The 23779-nt window shown below is 43.9% G+C and overlaps 1 protein-coding gene across 1 annotated transcript in view; it reads right to left on the reverse strand.

Moving 5' to 3' along the window:
* VPS52 (VPS52 subunit of GARP complex) overlaps window positions 1–23779 on the reverse strand; it is a 120322-nt gene that overhangs the window by 35373 nt on the left and 61170 nt on the right. The window contains exons 15-17 of the mRNA XM_085620396.1: window positions 9183–9278; window positions 8331–8438; window positions 7609–7674 (exon numbers count right to left, since the gene is read on the reverse strand). Of these exons, the coding sequence (XP_085476522.1) occupies window positions 7609–7674; window positions 8331–8438; window positions 9183–9278 (270 nt within the window). The remainder of the gene's footprint in view (window positions 1–7608; window positions 7675–8330; window positions 8439–9182; window positions 9279–23779) is intronic.

The following is a 23779-nucleotide window of genomic DNA, read 5'->3' on the forward strand; positions in this document are numbered from 1 at the left end:
GTGAGAGATGAAGCAGATCATGATTGTTTGGATGTGCTTGAGTATTGTACGAAACCGCGACCAGACATAAAAGATGTACCTTTGGCAGAAAATGATTATGTAATGTTTGTTTATGGGTCATGTTTGAGAACAGAAGAAGGGGTGTTGAGTGCAGCATATGCAGTGTGCACGGTTGCAGCAGTGATGGAAGCATCCTATCTAAAAGTAGTGAAATCTGCTCAAGTAGCAGAATTAGTGGCTCTGACTCGAGCATGCAAAATTGAGATGCCAACATGTAACAGATTGAGGTACGTTCGGGTCATAGTCTGCCTATTCTCCAGGTGGGTAGAAGCATACCCGACAAGGAGAAATGATGGATTGACAGTAGCAAAGCTGCTTTTGAGAGAATTCATCACCAGGTTCGGGTTCCCAGTGACCCTTGAATCAGACAGAGGAGGGCATTTCAATAATGAGATTGCAAAATTGGTCAGTGATGCATTGAATGTACAACAGAAACTGCACTGTGCCTACCGACCAGAAGCTTCTGGTGTGGTTGAGCAAATGAATGGTACAATCAAAAACAGAATTGGGAAAATGTGTTTAGCCACAGGAATGAAATGGCCTGATGTCTTGCCTCTAGTTTTGATGACCATACGTGCAACCCCAGATAGAACTACAGGGTTAAGTCCTCATGAAATAATCATGGGACGTGCAATGAGGCATGCTTACATACCAGTCAACAAACTGATGACGATTTCTGATGACATGGTGTTGGAGTATTGTAAAGGCCTGGCTGACGCAGTTCATTCTGTGTTTCATCAGGTTGGAGTGCATGCCACCACCCTTGAAAGGAAGCCAGCCCATGATCTAAGCCCAGGAGATTGGGTGAGGATAAAGGTCCACAGAAGAAGAAACTGTTTGGTTCCCAGGTGGGGAAAACCAAGACAAGTCATTCTAACCACGACAACAGCTGTGAAGTGTGCTGGACTGAAAAACTGGATCCATGCCAGCCATACCCTGAGAATACCAAATCCAGTGGATTGCAAGGAGAAAGAGTACTATGACGAATCAGAGTCAAGTACTGAATCAGACAACGAAGAACCAAAAACACGAGAAAATCCTGAAAGGGGGGAAAACGAACCAAAACAGATTCTAGTTCCCAGAAGTGTCTCTCTGAGAAGAAGACAGCAGATTTCTGACAGCTCAGATTCTGAAGACGAGCAGAGAAAGAAAGGTCCTAGAAAAGAACCTAAAAAGAAGGAAGGAAAATACAAAGAAGAAGAAGCAGTAAAAGAAAGTCAAAGAAAACAAATCCCAGATGAAAAACTGAGAGAAATTCCACATGAAATAATAGATTTGAATGAAGAAGGGACAGTTACAGAGAGAGAGGGACAGATTGCGGAAGACCCCCGAGGAGGTGTAGGGAACTGCAACATCCAGCTAGGTGAAGGGACAAGTAGTCAGCAGGAAGATTGCGTGTCGGAGATCCGAGGAGGGAAAGAAGTAGGGAAACCAGAACAAGTGGTGGATAAAGAGACTGGTGAAAAGGAAAAGCAAGTTGGGACAGAGTCAGAAGAGAGTGAGAACGAAATACCTGAAGGTTGAGTTCTGAGAAAGAGAGCTTGGAGAGAAGAAAAGAATGTCAAAGAAAGTAAATTGAAAAGAACTGTAAAACCAGAAGTTTGGCCAAATAAAATAAAGAGACTAAGATATCGATTGTCTCGAGTGAAATCACTAAGAGCTGAACAGGTGAATGAAGTTATGAGTCAGGAAAAATCAAAAGAGGAAGAAACAGTTGTAACCAAAGAGTCCAGAAGAACAAGAAAACCTAACCAGAAGTATAAGTCGCCGGAATGGACGTATGTGGCCCTGCCTGGGGAATCCCAAGAGGCAGACAGTCAAGGAAATCCAGAGGAGGCTTTACTGAAAGTGGTTAAAGAAGAAGAATAATCAGAAATCCTGAGAGTTCTCTTGTCCGACATTGGAGAAGAAGAAGTGGAGATTCAGGAAATTCTGTATCCTGATTGGGAGAAGGAGGCAAAGGACGATGAGATGCCAAACTGAATAAACAAAGAAGCTGTTGATGTGGAAAACGATAATAAAAGAGAAGAAGTAGAAAACTAGTGGAACCAAGTAGAAGCTTAGAAGCTTTGGGTTAGAAACTGGTCACAAAGTAAAAGAGGCTAAGTCAAAAGACACGGTCTATTTTAGTAAAAATGGCTAACACAGATGGTAGTAAAAGTAGATGTACATTCATGAAAAGATGGTGTAAAACATGTTGCTGTTGTACAGGATTATTAATGCTTTTATGGAGCATCCTAGCTCTTGTAATATCATTTAAAGTCACAATAGATATAATAGAAGGAAATGGTCAAAACAAAACTAACATAGGTAAAATTTCGAAGGTAGTACCGACTGTAGAAACAAACATTCATTTGCATAAAGATAGGTCTATTAACGATTTCTCTAATAATGTATTTTCAAAATTATTGTATGAATATGTAAAGACTATGGATGTAAGGGATTGCTACGTCTGCATGCAGTTACCTGCTTCTGTGGCAGAGGGAGTGACTTATCACCTTCCAGCTACTTATGGAATAACTGTAGTGTAATAGCTAGCTTATTTTATGAGTTAGGGAAATTAGAGTATTATTTTTCAGATGTAGATAACATATTTGCATTAGTGCCTGCTAATAATAAGTTAAATAAGGTAAGACCTGCTAAAGTTTTAGGTGAATTATTTCTAGAGACTAGTGAACTAACATTAGAAGTTGTGTTTAAATATAATTTGACATGCAGTTTGCAGAAAGAAGAGAAGACATTTTTGAATATGGTTGAGGAAAGAAGGCATAAGATGCACAAAAAGGCATCAGAAGGAAAGGTTGAGAAAACTGCTTGGGACATAGAAATGGAGAAACATCTGACAAAAGGAGAGTCTACACCAACAATTGCTTTAGATAGGCCTCAGAAAGGAAAATTTTGTATAAGAAGGAATCAAACTGCATATGATAATCTTTTTGTAGGTAATAGTGAGTGCCATGATACATACCGAATCATAGGTGGATGGGGATTTAAAGGTGGAAGAGATCCAGTATTTCCTGGAATATATTTTATCTGTGGGAACAGGGCATATTATCGTTTGCCAGACCATTGGTATGGCACATGTTATGTAGGCCTGGTATTTCCAAAAATCTTTCACATGGACAGAGAAGAGGATGTAAATAGTTTAAATAGTCATTTAGTGCGTAGAAAGAGAGAATCTTGGGCAGAAATTGTGGGTGACATCTTTTGTGCATTGATACCAGCAGTGGGAATAACTCTGAATGCAAATAAAATTAGAAGATTGTCTACAGTAGTGGATCGCTTGTCAACAAGCACTGCTAATGGATTCTTATTGGTTAACACTGAAATGGTTGCCATGCGTGCTATGGCAATGCAAAATCGACTTGCCCTAGACATTCTATTGGCAAAAGAGGGTGGAGTCTGTGGAATGCTGAAAGTTCAACAGTGTTGCACTTACATTCCAGACGAAAGTAAAGATCTAAAGGTTTACATTAAAAATATTACTGAATTGCATGATGAACTTGCACCACTGGAGGTTGAAGATGTATGGACAAGAATGGGAAAGAAAATAGCTGCTATTAAAAATCTCTTAGCTAAAATAGGTAGTACTGTTATAGGTAAAATTCTGTTTCCATTAACATGTGTGATAGTTGCATTATTAGTGATAAGATTAGGGTGTATGTGTTGTAGAAATAAGAAAACAAATAATAAAATAAAAAGAGATAAAATTAAGAGAAAAGGAAAAGATCCAGACAAGGATTTAGAAGAAATAGCCTTAGATGAGTGGAAAGAAAGTATGTATAAAAAAGTAAAAAGAGATGAATATGAAGAAACTGAATTTTGAGCTATGAGTAAGAAGTCATTTCAAATTTCAGTAAAAGGGTACTAAATTTGGGTGTTTTGTGGTGATAAAATCACCAAAGAGGGGATTGCTGGAGTGAGGTTTTCCCTAAGATTCGTATACCTCCTCCATTTTATCATTTGAATTAAAACGAATAACTGATTAATATTAATAGTATTAATGGTTTGCTGTGTTTGAATAATCAACATTACTAATTAGAAAATACACGAGGGAATCGCATTTGCATGGCCTGATTTATATGTAAACTAATTTTGTATGCATACTAATGTCAGATATTTAGAATTTGCATGTTATATGTTGCTTTCGTGATGCGATTTGTGAATCGTGCTTTAAAATGTGAGTATAAACCGCAATGCGTGTTGCTTTTGCTAGATAAATACACACACATAGAGGGTTTAGTGAGGGAATAACATTTTAATAGTCACTTCCATGTATTAATTAAGTTTTGTGTTTCTTTGCTTAAGTTGACCTTTCTAGTGTGGCCACAAAATGGCTGCCATCCCTATTTTGACGGACAAACGAGATACAGAAGTCACTGAGTGAAGTGCGCCTGCACTAAAAGATGAGCAACAATAACCTCGTCCTGACCCCAGGCAGACTGTACTCGTGAAGGTCGCACCGGGAGGAGTGCCAATCCTCAGACAATGGACTTCCTTAAACTAAGAACTGTTATAATTGATGACACCATGGACACAAACCCGTATGGGAACCAAAATGCTAACTGTTGCAAATTATTAGAACATTGAGAATTACATCTAATGAAACATCGAGGCAATGAGAATGAGGAAGAATGATCCTGGTTCAACCAATCAAATTTGTTTTAAAACATGTATTGTAACATTTTGTTGTTGATTTTACTATAAAAGAAGTAGACTAGAGAGGGTCAATAGCTCGTCGTGCTTTAGCTTGTTTTCCTGACGTTATGCTGACGGAGAGGACGGTGACACTGCTGGACAGCTGCTTGCCAGAGACTCTGATGGACTGATCAGATGCCCAAATAATTTACGAACTGATTGATCGATTTATGGGCATAGAGACGAAAGATTTGAATTTGACATAGAGGACGCCATTTAGCCAGATTAGGTAAATATGCTAATCAAAATATTGAATGCTTTATGATTTTCTTATGCTTTAATTAGATAAACATTTCAATTCATTTAAGAACTGTGTCGGGTTATTATTTGAAGTGTATTGATGTATATTGTTTAGAAGAATTAAGTGTCACTTTTTCCAGCAACTCAGCTGATCCATGGCCTATTCATGGGAGGAATTGCTAGGTTAAAAAGGATTGAGACCCTGGTGAGGTAGGGAGGAATAGGTGAACTTGTTACTCATCAGGGGATTTGTGCATTTTCCTTCCATATTTCCAGCGCATGGAATAGAGAAAGAATTCCCCTCTCTCTCTCGGACCATTGATCTAAAAGTAGAATGAATGATTGGTGTTATGGGCCCCACCAGTGAATGAGTGAATGAATGTGGTTGAAGAGATCTGTGGTCTATGATGTAGAAAGGGGATTTTGGTATTCAGTGCTGGAGCAGGTACACCAGCGGCACGGCCACACAGCGTCCGCTATTAAGTAGTGTGCGGGGAGCTGGACAGCTGGGAGGCGGGAAACGCAGGAAGCAGGAAAGTGTCACTGGAGGAGGGCGGGCCACCGTGAATCGCAGGGCAAGAGGGGCAAAGGTAAAAGGAGAGAAGAAAAGTGCAAAAGGGACAGAAAAGAAACAGAAAAGGAAGAATCCAAAAGGCAGAAAAAGAGAGACCGAGGGCAGCCCAGCCCAGCAGCGGATTAGTGACGCTCTACCACTAGGCCACCATGGATGAGGCTCTGGAACTCCTGACCAGAGGGTCAGCAGCAGCAACGGGGGGAGCAGCTACCAGTCAGAGATGTGCAGGGAAGGGAGCAGTCCACTAATGAGGTGAACGATTTTTCTTTGATGCCTAAACATATATAAATATACTTGCTATATTTGATAAATTGGTGTGGATCTCCTTCTTGAATCATTAAGTCATTTATTTATTATTGTGTGAATTTGCAACTGTCTTGCACTCCTCTGCGTTAAACCTAAGGCTGCTCAACCACCCTACCCCCAATAGAGCACTCTGGGATTACAGACCAAGCCCTGTCCACGTGTAAGGGAGCCCCTGGACTCTTTATACAGTATATCAGATTTTTGATATATCACATAAAGAGCCAGCTTCCTACTTTTAAATATGTACATATTAAAAATTCACTCCTAAATTTTAGTACCAAGCAATGTGCTCTATGATATCTTATAATAAAGCAAACACAAGGAGATGATGGACGGAGCACTGAAACTTTCCAGACACTCATCCCCAGTTACAGATCTGGGTTGAATCCATCATCGCTCTTTAGGTCACTTCGCCACCTCAGTTCAGACGCAGCCATATGAAATCAGTCTTGACCCTGTGCCTCATGGGAACAGTCCAGCCCGAACTGCCAAGCCAGGTCTTCCCTAAACCAGAAACAAGCATCCTAGGACTGGTTTCGTGGTAACAACCCTCACCAGCCAAGCTAGGTTGAATCCAGTGGCAAAGTGAGCAAGGGACCCACGTCTGGGCATACCCTGACAATTTAGGGTGAACAAAGCAAATACAAGGAGATGATGGACAGAGCGCAGAAACTTTTCAGACACTCACCCCAGTCACAGATCTGGGTTGAATCCATCATCGTTCTTTAGCTCACTTTGCCACCCCAGATCAGACACAGCTATATGCAAATCAGTCTTGACCCTGTGCCTCATGGGGACAGTCCAGCCCAAACTGCTAAGCCAGGTCTTCCCTAAACCTGAAAAAAGCATCCTGGGGCCGGTTTCGGATAACGCCCCTCATCAGCCAGGCTAGGGTCTGAACTGGGGTGGCAAAGTGAGCTAAAGAACGATGATGGATTCGACCCAGATCTGTGACGAGGAGGGGTGTCTGAAAAGTTTCAGCGCTCCGTCCATCATCTCCTTGTGTTTGCTCTGATATCTTATGCCTGTTCATGTGTACCAATACAAAGGTTGTGGCTGGATTAAATGCATTTATTATACTGTGTGTGTGGATACATAGCACATTTTTATTAAGGGCATGACCCATTTCCGGTATATTAAGATTGTCCTATGCCTGTCTGAACTTCTTGGTGCACCCTGCTTTTTGAGCACAGGCACCTTAAGAGGCGCATGAGTGATGTGCCCACAGTGACAGAGGGCCATGTTTACAGGACCTGTGGGCCTACTGACAAGCACAAGGGCACATGTACAGGGCCTTCTGGCCACAGTTACACTTTACATATTTACAAGACCTAAAGGGCCCACAGTCAGACATGTATATATTTACAAGACCTGCAGCGCCCACAGAAACACATCAACATGTTTATAAGACCTGCAGGGCCCACAGTCACACATGTACATGTTTGCAAGACCTGCAGGGCCCACAGACACAGAGGGGCTTAGGACCCTCAAGGGCATCAGACACACAGGGGCGTGAGTATATGAACTGCAGGAGCCACAGACAGACAGGTACTTGTTTACAGGACCTACAGGGGGTCAGACACACACAGAGGTGTACAGGACCTGCAGGGTTCACAGACACCCAGGGGCATGAGCAAGTGAAATACAGGGTCACAGACACACAAGGGCGCGTTGGATAGACTTCCAAGCATAGTGATGAATGCAGACAGTAATCTGAGACTTGTACTGACCTGGGTGCGAGCTGTGAGAAGCTGCTGGAAGCTCTCCACCTCTTTACTCTCATCAGCGGCACGCTCCTGTGGAGGGAAAGCAGAGCATGGGATGGAGATGTGACCCATACAATAAAGCCACAAGAGTGTCTACAGAAACTACGACAAGCCTCACCTGGCCTGGATAATCATGACATGAAACACGCTAAGGCAGCATGTGGCCTTCAGCCAGCACTGAAACACCACACAGGAGCTCCACACTCCACTGAGGCGCCCCAGGAACAGTCTCTCAAAGCGAGATGGGTGAGGGGGTCTCAACACCACTTACGTACTCTGATTAAGTATGCCAGCCATAGGCACGCTACCCTCCAGCACTGTCAAATAGACTTCTTACAAGAAGTCCAACAATTCACATCAGTACCCTCAGTCCCCCCAACCCTGCCAGCACCACTGGGTGGAGCCCAAACGAGCACTCGCCACCAGTGAACTTGGACCAAACAACACCTGCACCCACATGTGCCTCACTCTAGCCTTGGACAAGACTCTACACCACCTCCCCATGGCAGAATCCTAACTACCAGCCCTGGGCAGGCTCTTCCTGGGCGTCCACCCTCCCCTTCAACAACCCTGGTAGACAACTGGGCACCCAGCACACAAGAACCTTAAGGCAGACTCCACACCAGCACTTCACACTCACAACAGCCCCGATTCACTGCGCCCTCCACTGTTCTCCCAACACTTACCATAAGCACACCGAGGAGCATGTCATAGTTATTGATGAGGAAGATGAGCTGCTCCTTCCTTGATGAAAACTCTGCGGCCACTCGGAGGACAAAATTCTCAACCTCCACCTGCAAGAGAGGAGTGAGGGCAGTGGAGAGCGCAAGGGTGGAAGGAGAGATTGGACCAAGCAAGCCGTGGAAGGAGAAATGAGAGAACATGAGGGGTGGAAGGAGAAATCATTCAGTGAAAGAAAGGTCAGATCAATCAAGGGTTAAAGGAGAAATAAGAGCGCCATGGTGGGACGAGAAATAAAGTGTAGGGTGGAAGGAAAGATCAAAGAGAGGGTGGAAGTAGCAAAGAGTGTGCGGTTTGGAAAGAGAAATGAGAGTGTGAGAGTTGGAAGAAAAGTCGAGGAAGTTGAAAGGTAGAATGAGAGAGAGGGATAGCAGAAATAAGAGAGTGGTGGGGTGAAGACAAGAGAGGGAAAGCAAGGAGAGATTAGATGTGTGGACAGAACACAAGCAGTTGGCGTTCGAGATTGAGTGAGACACGTACAGGAGGGAATTATGTTAAGTAGCACAATTGGGCTCATAGTTAGATATATTCACTACTCTGAGATGAAGTGCACCCCTTCCAGGCCCTCTCATGACCCACTGTCCACCGCTTCGTTATCTTCCAATGTTCCCTCACACACCATATCCAACTGAGAGCTCCTATGACCTCTTCCAGCCATTCTCAAGCCTGCATTCATCACTGTGATGTGGTGCCCCCTCAGAAATGCCCAAACATCCCCTCTGTCTAGCATGCAGCAGACAAAGACTTTTCTGCCTCCTTGGGAGACCCCATGCACACCCTCTGCTCTCACAACGCACCTGCAGTTGAGCCAGCAATGTATTGGTCTTCTCGTTTGGGAACGTCTGGTTGATACTGACGATAGCGGAGGAGAACTCTGCGTAGCGCCTCGTGATCTACATGAGATGAGAGGAGATAGGTCCAGTCAGGAGGAGACGGAGCCAATACGCAGAGATGGAGTGAAGTACTCCAGTGCAGGGAGAGGAGGTGAAGGTACATAGGAAGAAAATAAAAGGGTGAGATAAGGTACAGAGAAGTGGAGAGAGGGTGAGAAGCTGCAGCGAGGTACAGAGCAAAGAATGAGTAGGGGGTGGAGAGTGTGTGTGTGCGCAAGAGAGGAGGGAACAGAGAGAAAGAGAAGAGAAAGCTGGTAAGAGAGATAAGGGAGACTCAAAAAGAGTGTTAGAAGTTGGTGAAGTCATGAACCATTTCCATAAAGCGACAGATAGAACCTAGACGGCAATGTTATTCATTTAACACTTTTAAAGAACTCGCTCCCTTAATAGATAGAGAGAAGTCTAGCTCTTGCTCCTATTAACACTGGGAGGTCACAAGGACCTCATTACGAGTACCATGTTCATTTAAACGGGGTAAGTAACTCCCCATTACCACTACCTCCAGAATTACCGGTACGCGTGGTATCACTCCGGGGACAGACAATGCTGGATTACCAGGGTAATTACAGGAGGCCAGCTGGAATGGGACACAATGGGACACAAACCCAGTTCCTGGATGCTCAGAGCAAGGGTCTCAATACTTGAAAAACTGGCTTAATGGGGCTCCACCTTCATCTGGAGGACTTGTTTGAACAACTTGGCCAGCTTGGGCATACTGACTACATCAGCCCAGTCATCTGTCCAGTGATCCGCAAGAAGACGGAGGGGAAAATGGATGCTGCATTTTTGCGTGGCAAGGGATTATATTGAGCTTATCAGGGGATACTCTCCTGCAGTAGAGGACAGATAGGCGAAAGAAATCTCATTGACCCAAATTATGCACTATTCAAACCCAGAGACACAATATATTCTTTATCTTCCTCCTCTAGAAAACCTCAGAGGCATCAGGGATGAGACAAATCAACGTGAGACCAGAACCGCAGACCTCCCACTACCCCATGTAAAAAGGATGCGAACCGAGACTAGTCGTTCATCCATAAGAGGACAGCGCAGGAGCAGTCCGGAACGAGTAAAATAAGATAAGCAGGCAGACAAACCTTTCAACCAAAAAACAGCCCCTTCCAACATTAAACAGAGTCCATGTGTTTTTACTGTAACGAAAACTGTGACTTATACAACATTCACAACTGAAAGACATTGATAAATTTAGATACAGTGCGTTACAAAACAAACAACAGAAATTAAGGAAGAAAAGAAAATATAGGGTCACTTCTACGAAATAAGATACAAATTAAAATCATAAGTGACAGCTACTGGTGATCTCAAAAGATAGGTTACTGCTAGTAAGGCTGATAATCGCATTCAAATGTGTGTTTATTTACATCTAATCATCAAAAACAGTCTGAATTATAGAGGCACCAGGCAAAGACACAATGCTCTGATTAAGACCAGCAGATATAGTCTGCCTTGTCTGATGGGACCTATTCTCAACCCTAACACCAAGTCGCACGGGGAGTCATTTCAAATGATAGTGGAGGTTTCCATCTTCTTGGGAAATGTTTGCCTTTTAAAGAGACTGACCAGTTTCACACTTCTCTGGCCCAGTTTCACACTTCCCTGGCCACCGGTCATCTCTTCCCAAATATCTAAAGAGCAGGAGCCCCAGTCCAAACCACAGCAAGCAACTTATTTCACCTGCTTAATCCTTATTGTCCCTTTCGACTAATTACGCACAACGCACTATATGGTCTTTGTCTTCAATGCACAGAAAACTCTGCCCACATTTTTAAGAAAACAAAGTCTACCGTACCGGAGGCCAGTTCTCTAACGAGGATAAGGTGCTGCGCAGACACCTGTCAGCCATCCGCGCCACGCAAACACAGAAATATGGATCAAACATTCCTACCAAGTGAAACGGTCTGTTCAGTCTAAAAATCTATGGCACCCCCTTGAAGGCAGAGGTCAAACTGTGGACATGGTCACCACGCTTTCTCAGCAGACGCCATAAACCTCTTCATAGCTGATGTATGTGCAATTACTGAATCCTGGCTTAATATTTACCCCCAACCCATCACTGGCATCTCAGCTCCTCCAGACTTACAGATGACCAGAACAGACTAACAGAAAAGCTGTATGGTGGAGAAGCATGAACTCTCCAATCCATCCTCGCTGGAAACTCTCATGTTTCAAAGTTCTTAAGGTAGCATGGCTATCATCCCCTTGAAGGTGCCACTGCCTGTGCTAGCGCGAACGCTCTACCGCCCTGTTATTTTAAAACTGTGTTGCCTATGAATCTGATTGTCACAAACTACTTGCTGCACTTAGATTTTTAAAATTGAATCGCACTCACCGCGCCGATTCCCCGCTGTCACACCGGCTCACTCGCTTCCTGGTGGAAACGCTACAAGCGCCAATCAGAGAAGAGTGGGAGGGGCTAAGGCTGACTACAGATACAAATGCCGCCAGCAGCGCAGGAGCGTAGCGGACGCGCGCAGCGGGCGCGCCGGCGGCGTGCCAAAGGCAAGCCCGTCTGCGCCCGTCCGCGGCCGACCGGGGCAAGGGGCAAGCCAATATGCTCACAATATTACCTACTCCACGGCCAAACTTATATCGCTCCACTCTAACGCACCTGCAATCGACCAAAAGTGCCTGGCTAACATAGCAACGAACAGGATAATGTCTAAAAGATCCTCATTTCCCGAACTCAGCGGTCTCACACACCAGAACAAGAAACCAAACATTAAGGCCACAAACAGGGAACAAACCCTAACAGTTATCTATCTAAATACCCGCTCCATGGTCAAGCACCAACTTGAAATACATAATCTACTGTTAACCGATAAACCGGATATCCTATTGTTAACAGAAACCTGGTTAACACAGGACTCCTCCCCTGATATCCTAGCAGCTCTGCCCGCCGACTACTACATCCTGCAAGCTAACCGCCTTCAGGGCAAAACAGGAGGGTGGGTGGCAGCCATAATACATCAAGACCTACAGTTCTCTGCACTTACCCCTCTCGACCTTCCACAAGTAGACAATCTAGTGATTAAACTAGAATCCGTCTCTGCCCCACTAGTCTGTGTCATACTCTATAGACCACCACAGAGCATGCCACAGTTTCCGCAGCTGCTGGGTGAACAGATGACACACATCACTACTAACCACACTAAAATACTCATGATTGGGGACCTCAACTACTGGGCGAACGACCCAGCAGGTGGACCTCACTCAGCAGAACTAACCAATCTACTCACGGGGCTAAACCTCCGTCAGTACATCTCCTCCGCCACTCACATCAAAGGTCATGTTTTAGACCAATTATGGTCCACCAACTTGACCATAACAAACCCAGATGTAACTCCTTGTATCTGGTCAGATCACCAGCTCATAAAATTTTCCATAAACAACCTTACTAAACCTAAAATCCCCCTACCAGTACCTGGATACTTTAGGAGCTGGAACACCATCGACAAAGCCCGATTCCTTGAAACCCTTACCAACACAATTCCCACAAACCACTCCTCCTTAGATAAAAAGGAGGAAAACTTGTCGGATTGGCTCCTGACAGCCAGCACTAAACACGCCCCACTTAGGAAGCTACAACAAGCACGTCGTCACGAAGCACAAAAATGGTTCTCTGACGACCTAAAAAATTTAAAACTTGCCCTGCGCCAAGCGGAAAGGAAATGGAGAAGCAAATACTCACCTGACGATAAAAACGTCTTTCGAACTGCCCTTAGAACTTATAAAAAAGCGATCCTGACCACAAAAACAGAATACTTCTCACTTAAAATCATCAATTCCAAAAATCAATCAAAGGACATTTTTTCTATAATAAATAACTTATCTAATCCTGATCGAGTGACATCAAAAATCACACCTTCACAACCCTTATGAGACTCCCTTAATAACTTCTTCATTGACAAAATCAAAATTATTAAAGCAAGCATCCCTACCTGCACTAAGCCCAACTGTCTAACCAAACCAATAAACACTCAAAGGCTAGAACAAATCCCTATGATAAGCCAAGAAGCCTTCTCAGACTTACTGACCAAAGTTAGATCTGGCTCTCCTAGAGACTGCTGTCCCCCGCGGATCTTGAAAGAAGCCTTTACAGCCTGCCCAGAACCAGCCATGTCCCTATTAAACAAATCTCTATCCCAGGGACAAGTACCTGATGCTTTCAAAGAGGCGCTTGTCATCCCCCTCCTGAAGAAACCGGGAGCAGATCCTGGAACCCTCAGTAACTACCGACCTATCTCGCTACTCCCTTACACGGCCAAACTACTTGAAGCTCATGTAGCCAAAAACATATCCACTTTCCTGTAACAGTCAGACTACCTAGACCCTCATCAAGCAGGGTTCCGCCCAGCCCACTCCACCGAGTCAGTGATACTGTCAGTCTTAGATTCTCTGCGAGAGAAAGCGAACAGAGGCTCCCCCAAGCCCTGGTGCTGCTGGATCTTTCCGCCGCCTTTGACACGGTCGACCATAACATCCTGGTCGACCGTGTCGAGGACGCGGGTATCCAAGGGTCGGCTCTTGAATGGATAAAATCCTTTCTTACTAACCGCTATCAAGCGGTCCGTCTGGGAAATTTCACAACACCCAAGAATAAGAACACTTGCGGTGTCCCCCAGGGCTCCTCCCTTTCTCCACATCTATTCAACTTATACCTTCTCCCCTTGACCCACGCACTAAAGGAAAGAAAAGTCCAGACCTTCAACTATGCAGATGACTTTCAACTAATTCTGCCGATCAACAACTCCCCCACCTCCATCCTCGAATTCCAGAGAACAATGCTGTTCATCCGCGACTGGATGAACAGCAATCACCTCAAATTAAATCCAGATAAAACAGAAGTGATCCTCACAGGAGGCCTTTTGAACCCCTGGAACTGCCACTTCTGGCCTAAGGAACTGGGACAGCCCCCACCCCCTCCACTTCCGCCAAAACCTTGGGTGTCATAATCAACAAAGACCTCACCGTGAAAAACCAAATTGGGGCCTTGATCTCAACATGTTGCTTTCATCTGAGGAAAATTAGAAAAATCAGTAGGTACCTTACTCAAGAAGCTAGAACACAGGCAGTCCTCGCCATGGTGATGTCCCACATCGACTATGCTAACTCTCTCTACCTTGGCATTACGGCCCACCTCATCCACCGCCTTTAAATGGTTCAAAACCAAGCGGCCAGACTGATCCTACAAGAAAACAGGCGCCAACATATCACCCCACTTCTGAAGAGAAAACATTGGCTTCCTATACCTCAGAGATGCTCCTTCATGGTAGGATGCATCATATTCAAATCCCTGAATTGCAATAGCCCAAAATTTATCAACAGTCTGATTAACAGATATACCCGACCCGCAACCTACGAACTGCCCACATGCACCTCCTGAGCACCCCACCCTTCAGGCTAAAACGCGCCGGGGGTCAAGATTCGCCACCCTAGGACCCAAATTCTGGAACTCTCTGCCACGTGAACTCAGATCCTGCACAAACCTCATGAGCTTCCGCAAACTGCTAAAAACTTGGCTATTTAAACAGGCATACTAGCAACATCTAGTTTAACACCCTCAGAGCAGCGCCAAGAAACCAACCTGTTGTACGTGCGCTAAACAAATAAAGTTTAACATAACATAAAGAAACCTTGTGTTTCCATAGCATGGCTATCATCCCCTAAAGAAACCTTGTGTTTCCATAGCATGGCTATTATCCCCTAAAGAAACCTTGTGTTTCCATAGCATGGCTATTATCCCCCAAAGAAACCTTGTGTTTCCATAGCATGGCTATTATCCCCCCAAGAAACCTTGTGTTTCCATAGCATGGCTATTATCCCCACAAGAAACCTTGTGTTTCCATAGCATGGCTATTATCCCCACAAGAAACCTTGTGTTTCCATCGCCACATTATTCACCATCCCCTAGAGCGAGCACACACAGGTTTCTTTACAGAAGACCTTACCATTCAACAGACACTGCCTATCAAACACCTATGTATGGGCGTCTTCAGTAGTGTGGCAGTCATTAGTGTTATTACAGAATATACTGAACATAAGCCGCTGAACACCCACAATCTGGAACTATCACAACGTCCGACTCACAAAAAAGGAAAAAGATCAGACCTAGTTATTGCAGAGTCCAAGATCATCACACGACAAGACATGAACTCCGGTGCACTAGTCTGGCCATCATATAATACCAAAAGAAATTTGACCGAATCAGTTTGACAAATGTTAATTAACTCTGTCTGCCTTTAGAGCCACACAGCCTTCACAACATGAAACAGACTTTAATCTGGTCTTTGTCATAAAGAATGTATAGGATGACACCATTGTACATAATGATATAAATTATTCCTTTCTGAAGTTATGACAGTGCTGGAAAACAAAATCCACAGACTCAGCGGAGCTCGTCAAGAGTAAGAAAATCACTACAAGAAAATACAATCTGTTGTTCATGGGTGATCTCTGTGCGAAGAAGAGAACGCAAAGGATGGAAAGAAGTTGGAGAACACAAAGTACACGTAAATCTCTTTCCAATCTGAAAATATGTTAGACATTATCAAAGGGGAATCTGATCCAGCAACAAATAAAAGCAACAATCCCCTCAACAAACCCAAGTAACCGATCGACAATGTTAATACCAAAACTCTGAACGATACAAGGCCTCCAAGTGCAACGAATTCATACACCGCTTCACTTCTGCAATATTTTACTTAAACTCTGTGGAAATATGGATTTTTCTGGTCAGTTATGTCCCCTATCTTGGACCCCAACGGTTCTATGTGCATATTACAAGTACATGTATGTTTCCTCCAGTTCCAGTTATGAAGACGCAAACACATGTGCGTCCACCATCAACATGTCCTCTGTCAGATCCGCCATGAATAGGCCGGATATTCCATTCCTAAGTATGGAAAGCCACCGGCTTTATATGGTTCACCTATGCCATTTTACAGTCCAGGCAAGTAGGCCCTGATTCTGTCGTCAAACTCTTCTTGCCTTCTGCCTCTGAAAAACTCCAGTCTGAGCCTGCATCTGTGACCATGAACTTTGTCTCATACTCTGCGCGGCTCACGAAGCCTGACATCAGCCTATTCTCTGCCAAGAACTGTATTTCACCTTCGAGTTATCTGCTTCGCCCCTTAGCCGATGCATTCCTGTCTAGTAGTTTAAGTAAACATTTCTTCCAGCTACCGAGCAAAAGGCTCGGCTTCTCTGTCTTTATGCAAGTAATTCATAGTCCTGTTACCATGGAATATTCCTACCCCCTCGCATTTAGTGTAGACACTTAGACGCTTGTACACGCACGCACAGTCAGTATAGAATAGATTCTGTCCGAGAGTCCTTCTTTTGTGGATAACATAGTTCTTTAAACATAGGATGTTAGATATGATTTGGGATTAGGTTGACTTGACCCCCCAGACTTTTCGTCTCCACATGTAGAGCTAAATGTCAAGTCCCCTTCACCCCTAGTTGCACGTCAATCACACGTCATGCTGCTGCGCGCGCATCTATGCCAAGTATTATCTTATAGATCCACCTATATATGACATCATAACCAATTATGTTCCTTTTTACTCCTTATTACACCCATTTTCGGTTACGCATATGAATCGTCATTTTCCTTATCAATTGTTACGCCTACTGCATTCGCTTCATTGTAATGTATGTACTATAAAAGTCATTTCTTGTCAATCATGTATGTACTTCACTTCCTGAACCTCCGTGGTGATGGAACTTGGAGCAACCGATTATAATCGATCATTGGAATAAAGCCCATTCCGAACCTCTGATACCACGGATTCTGCCTCTCATTTTACTGAGCTATTTTATTATGTTTCCGTATCAAATTAAGTCCCGGTAATGAATTTTATTTACCACATGAATGGCGCCCGAACAGGGACACTTTCTCATCTCACGCGCCGGCGGTGAGTTGCAGGCCCGGTCTCCTGCCACAGCTGGACGGACAATAACGCGTACCAGCAGGATTTCCTGTATCTCCCTCCGGTCAAGCGGGGGCGACTGAGGCTGCGATCAACACCCAGACGAGGCGGTGAGAAGTGCGAAGTATCCCGACCAGAGCCTAGCTGAGAGAGCAAGATCCGAGGTATACAGAGGCCCACCAGTTCGAAGTCGAGTCCAGTTTCCGACGAGTCGAGTCGAGTCCAGTCCGGTCCAAGTTCAGTTTCCGAGGCCTTCCGTTTCCGAAGCTACCCGGTGAGTACCATTGCTGGGGAGGCATTTCTGACGTGCACATAGGTTGTGCCGGTCAAGACGGGTTTGGGTACACAAATCCGGTCTGCACTGTTTTAGCAGTGTATATGTACTGTTTAGCAGTATATCAAGTATTCCGAAGTATCTAGTTATTGTCAAAGAATTATGCTTGGTGATTAGTTATGCAGACGATCATCATTGTTGGTTATTTTAAAGGTTAAAAATGTTTAATGTTTAATGTGTTAAACGTCCTGCATATTGTGGTATGAATGGTTGTTCATTATTGTGCTTTTGTACTAAGTGTGTTCAAGATTAAGTATCAGATCAGTTCTCAATATGCCGCTCTTTTCAAAACTAAGACAGATCACTACAAGAAAAGGGGTACTCGAAGAAGCCGTTCCTATTCCTCCTAGGGACACTCCAGGGTACTTCATGTATCATAAACATGGCTTAGACGCTATATTATTTCTTGATTTATGGGTAGACTACACCAAGGAATTACCAGAAAGTCAGAGGTGGCCCACAGCGGGAACCTGGGATGCAGAGTGCATCATGAAAGTAGAAGAAGAGTTATGGAAAAGGAAAGTCAGACAGTCACAGAAAGATGCCGTTGAGTTATGGCGTAAAGAATCTCATAGACGTACAGAAAAAGCACGTAGACAGGAGGAGAAGAGTAAAGAGAATTCCAATAAAGTTCGAGAAAATCTATTTATTGAGGAAGGTATCCGAGTGAAATCAGAACAGGTAGACAGACAAAGAAATGCCCTTACGAATGGTATGTATCCCCTTCTGGCCGAAGGATTACCTAAAGCTACTCCAGAAACACCGAAAGACTTGCCGCCCCCATTATTCCCAATAAAGGTACATCCTAAGGGGCATCCTAGAACCGCAGAAGATGTTTTTCTTTCCTCATATTTAGATGACGCAGCTCCCGAGTATGCTAATTCCGCCCCACATAGACCGCCTATCAGGGAGGTTCAACGCCAAGACCCAGTACCCGTATCCCTACAGCAACAGATCGTGTCACAAGTTCCGGCAAGCACATCTGTTTCTACATCTGTTCCTACAGCTGCTTCTATAGCTGTGTCCACACCTATAGTTGCTGTGTCACGTTCAACGAATCCTTTCACACCCGACACCCCAGATGGGGCTACGGGAGGTGCTAGTAACATTTTTTCTACGCCACCCAGAATAAATAAACTTACTTTTCAAGAGTCAGCACATTCACGTACCCCCAAACTCATAAATGCCCGTACGCTTAAGGAACTTCTTGTAGATTGTAGATATGACCCTGTGCCCGGCAAAGAGGACGAAATGACCCTGGCATCATTGCGTATCAGACGAGCCGCAGTGTACTTAGGGAAGTTACCAGGAATGACTGCGCATCTAGATAAAATATACCATTTTGTTCAAACAGGGCGAGATTCTGAATGTATTAACAGAGCTATGGAATATCAGAAAGTGGAGATACAGGGGGAACTGTTACGTTTCCTCATAAATTGTGTGATCAGAAATGAAGACCGACCGGGGGTAGACCCGGAAGCAATGCAAATTCTTACCAGATGGAGCCAGAATATATCAGAAGGTAGACATGATAAACAAAATTGTATAATAGCCATGTGCCGAAAGATCCGTAAAGAAATAGAACGCCTACACGAAGAAAGATTAGCGGTAGACGAGTTCGAACAAAACGAGGAGGAAGGGTCAGGACTGCCCGCAGGACAGTCAGACACCATAGCCTATGTAGGTAAAGGAAGATCTTGTAATAGTAATAGATGTCCTATTGACCCGATACGTCCGATATGTCCAGATAATAACAGGAATTTCCAAATACCTATAATTAACATCAGGTCTAACGAGCATTCGTTCCAAGCAGCTGACAAATTACTTCGAGAACGAAGGGGTTATCATTTTCTCGATTCTATGGATGAACAAGAATTAGCCAGGTCAGCTGTCCATTGGGTTGACAGTCCCGGAAAATATAGTGATGATACAGTAGCACGCACATTTTTGAATCTCACCCCAGATGAACAGCGGTTAGCTGGGATTTATATGATTCAACAACTCATTATACTATATCAGAGTCAGCATTCGGACCCTGGTCCCTTACCTGACATATTGACTGAATTGCTTATGAATAGATGGAGAGGTTCAGGTACTAAATTAATTAAAGAAATTCTAGAATCAAGAAAGCAGTATATTCTTTTTGTATGTTCAGACCGTGTCTCATTGCCCATCAAGGAAAGAACCACGTATTACATGGATAGACAGAATCCCTTACGAGAAGTGCACCCAATAAAGGGCGAGGACAACGAGTTTAAGCGCGTATTTGTGTATACGCCCATATCAAAAATAGAATTGTTAGAAATGAAGAAAGTGGTACCCAGTCATGACAAAGATCCAGCGGGTTTTCACCGAGAAATTAAAGACATGTTACTCATGGGAGAGTATACCTATCCCGACATTATGACAATATTAAAGGTATTGATGCCTGCTGGCATTTATGAGAAACTCAGGGAAAAAGAGTGGGAGGTAGGAGACCAAAAGATAGAATGGTCAGTATTAGAAGCAGAAGAAAAGGCCCGAACTGCAGGAGCAGGACTCGGGGATAAAACTAAAGCACTACCAGGTTTATTAGTACAGGTACTGCCACGTTTATTAACTACGAAAAAGGAAGATTGGGGTACAATTTCAGCCTGTAAGCAGAAGCAAGATGAAGACACTAGTGATTACTATGCCCGATTTGAAAAATGTTTTGGTATAAATAGTGGCCTAAAAGCAAGTAGCGAATCATACCCACATCTGTTTGTAACAAAATTAGTAGAAAATGCTCTGCCCCAAGTAAAGAATAGAGTATTAAAATTTGAGAGTACCTGGCAAGGTAACACTCCATCACAAATGTTACAAATGTTACAGTACCATCACAATAGAATTAGAGAGGAACAAGAACATGAACACAGACGCATGAAAGACACGAAAATGAAAATGTTAGTTTCTCAGACAGTCCCAGCTGAAGGACATAAAAAGGGTATGACACATTCCAGTGATTCAGCCGGACCTGTAAAAGGGACATGCAATTATTGTAAAAAGCCAGGTCATTACGTACACGATTGTCCAGTTTTGAAACATAATATCGCCATAGGTAAAACACAAGAAAGACCACGGCCACCTAGACAGGACCAGAATGAACAAGGAGCTCCGCAGCATGCACAGTCCATGCCAGCTTCACAACAGTCTATACAGTTTGTGCCAGCTGCACCAGCGCTGCCTGTTGCTGCCACACAAACCACGACACGACAACTGTACCAGACCGCACAGTACGACTATCCTGATTATCAACGATACGCATGAACAAGCCTAGAGAGGGAAGTTGACTTACCCCTTATCGAGATCCCTGTAGATCAAGAAGGACCTTATGTACATAGTGAATTATTAGGCCAAGACAGAAAATGTTTACTCGATACAGGGGCAAGTCGAACAACCATAAAACGTAGTGAAGTTCCAGGGGCACCCCTCTCAGGCTCACAGAATATTTCCCTTGGTTTTTCAGGAAAACCTATTGTTAATGAAGTATCACAGCCTCTCCCACTTACGATAGGACCTTTGACCCGAACTACAGATTTATTGCTTACTAAATCATGTCCAGAAAATCTGTTAGGAATAAAAACACTGAAAGCTCTAGGAGCTATAATATGTTGTTCTCCGGAAGGAGTAAGGTTGTTTTTACGTGATTTTAAAGGTCATTATGTGTCTAGAGACATGGATCCCCGACTGCAGACTTTACCTACACATTTATGGGCACAAGGCCCTACTGATGTTGGATGCATGAATATTACACCATATCGAGTCACATTAAAGGCAGGAGTGGTGCTACCACGAATGCGACAATACAAGTTACCACCAGATGCTGTAGTGGCTTTACTACAAATCATTGACGAGCTCATTACCCAAGGAGTAGTTGTAGAAACAGACTCCAATGTATGTAATTCACCGATAATTCCGATTCTTAAACGAACAGATCCAAAGGCCCCGCCAGTATATCGATTGGTTATTGATCTGCGCGAATTAAACAAATGCATTGTGCCACAATTTCCTGTGGTCCCTGATATCTCGTCATTACTGACCGCTATTGATTCCGAAGCGACATTCTTTACTGTAATCGATCTCAAGAATGCCTTTTTCAGCGTCCCAATAGATCCGGAAAGCCAATATTTGTTCGGATTTAGTTTAAATGGACGTAGCTTTAAATTCTCACGCGCACCTCAAGGATTTACAGAAAGCCCCAGCATCTATAGCCAAGCACTGAAACGAGAACTCGACAGTATCCACATGCCAGTTAACACTGCTCTGCTTCAATACGTCGATGATCTGTTGATCACCGCGAGAAGTGAACCGGAATGTGAAAAAGCATCACTGACAGTTTTACAATTTCTAGCCGAAAAGGGGCACAAGGTGTCCCCTTCTAAGCTGCAATTCTGTGTCCAGCGAGTTATTTATCTTGGACACTCGCTGTCCAAGGAGGGAAGGCAGCTTACACCCGACCGCATTCAGTTAATAGCTAACATGCCAATACCCAAGACACAAAAGGAGGTGCGGGCTTTCATAGGCCTCACGTCATATTGCAGGCAGTGGATCCCTCAGTACGCATTTCTAGCAAAACCACTCATTCAGTTGACAACACAGGAGGCAGCCACATCGACTGTTCTCCCTTGGACCCAGGAACATACACAAGCTTTTGAAAGCCTAAAGAAAGCTTTATGTCAAGCACCTGTTTTAGCAACGCCATGTTACAGAAAACAGTTTACACTCTTTGTTACAGAACGCGAAGGTACTGCCTTGTCAGTACTCACACAGGAACAAGCAGGAGCACACAAACCATGTGCTTATTTTTCTAGTACATTAGATCCCGTAGCTCAGGCTTTGCCTGCATGCCTAAAATCAGTGGCAGCGACAGCTTTAGCAATCAGACAGAGCGATGCCATAGTGTTAGGACATCCATTGACAGTTCAAGTACCACATGCAGTAGAGGTTCTTGTAAATAGAACGCAAACACAACACTTGACTATAGCGCGACTTACAGGGTACGAACTTACATTGTTTCAGCCACACATAGAAATCAGACGCTGTAACACATTGAATCCTGCCACACTTTTGCCAGTAACCGGAACAGACCCACTAGCCCATGACTGTATTGAAGTTATTACAATAACGACGAAACCTAGACAAGACTTAACCGATGTCTCATTGTCAGACCCAGACCTGACATTGTATGTAGATGGTTCATGTATGAGAACAAATACAGGAGAGTTGGTGGCTGCTTACGCAGTCACAACAGATACTGAAGTCATTGAAACTAATCGTATAAATACTTTGTCAGCTCAAGCCGCAGAGCTTATTGCTCTGACACAAGCCTGTATTCAAGCCACAAATAAAAAAGTCAACATATACACTGATTCACGTTATGCATTCGGAGTTGTACATGACTTCGGCGTGCTATGGCGAGAGAGAGGTTATTTAACTTCCCACGGTGCCCACATTCAACACGGACCCCTCATTCATGCCTTATTAGATGCAATACATCTACCTACTGCAATATCAATTATGAAATGTAAGGCTCATACGAAGGTTACTGATATCATTTCTCAAGGCAATGATCTAGCCGACAGAACAGCTAAACAGACTGCTCAAACCCAAACATCCGACATGACAAAGACAATAGTCCCGATGCCGACACATTGTATGACAGTTAAAGATCCTACCCTTGACGTAATTGACATACAGACACATGCTACACCAGACGAAATAAAGAAATGGACTGAATTAGGAGGGATCCAAACGGACCAAGGAAGGATGATGAAGGAAAAGTCTGTGTGGTTCCTTCCTGATTCAATGGTCCAAGTTATAATTAACACTATACATAGTCCAGCACATCTAGGAGAAAAAGCTATGCTAGATAGCATTCAACACATTTGGTTCAATAAACATTTACGAGCAGCAGCCAAACAAAAGGTCCGTACCTGTATGATCTGTTGCCAGTTCAACCCAGGAAAAAGTGTTCCCGTAGAACAAGGTGGATTTCATCCTCCTAATCACCCTTTTGAAGTACTCCAGATGGATTATATCCAGATGGAACGATGTCGAGGATTCAAATATGTTCTCGTAGTTGTCTGCGCTCTGTCCCGCTGGACGGAGGCATACCCGGTTTCAGATTACACTGCCCCGACTACTGCCAAACAGTTAGTTCGAGAATTCTTCCCACGATACGGTTTACCACGTGT

This window comes from Triturus cristatus, chromosome 1_1, assembly GCF_964204655.1.
Source record: "Triturus cristatus chromosome 1_1, aTriCri1.1, whole genome shotgun sequence".
NCBI classification, from domain to species: Eukaryota; Metazoa; Chordata; class Amphibia; order Caudata; family Salamandridae; genus Triturus; species Triturus cristatus.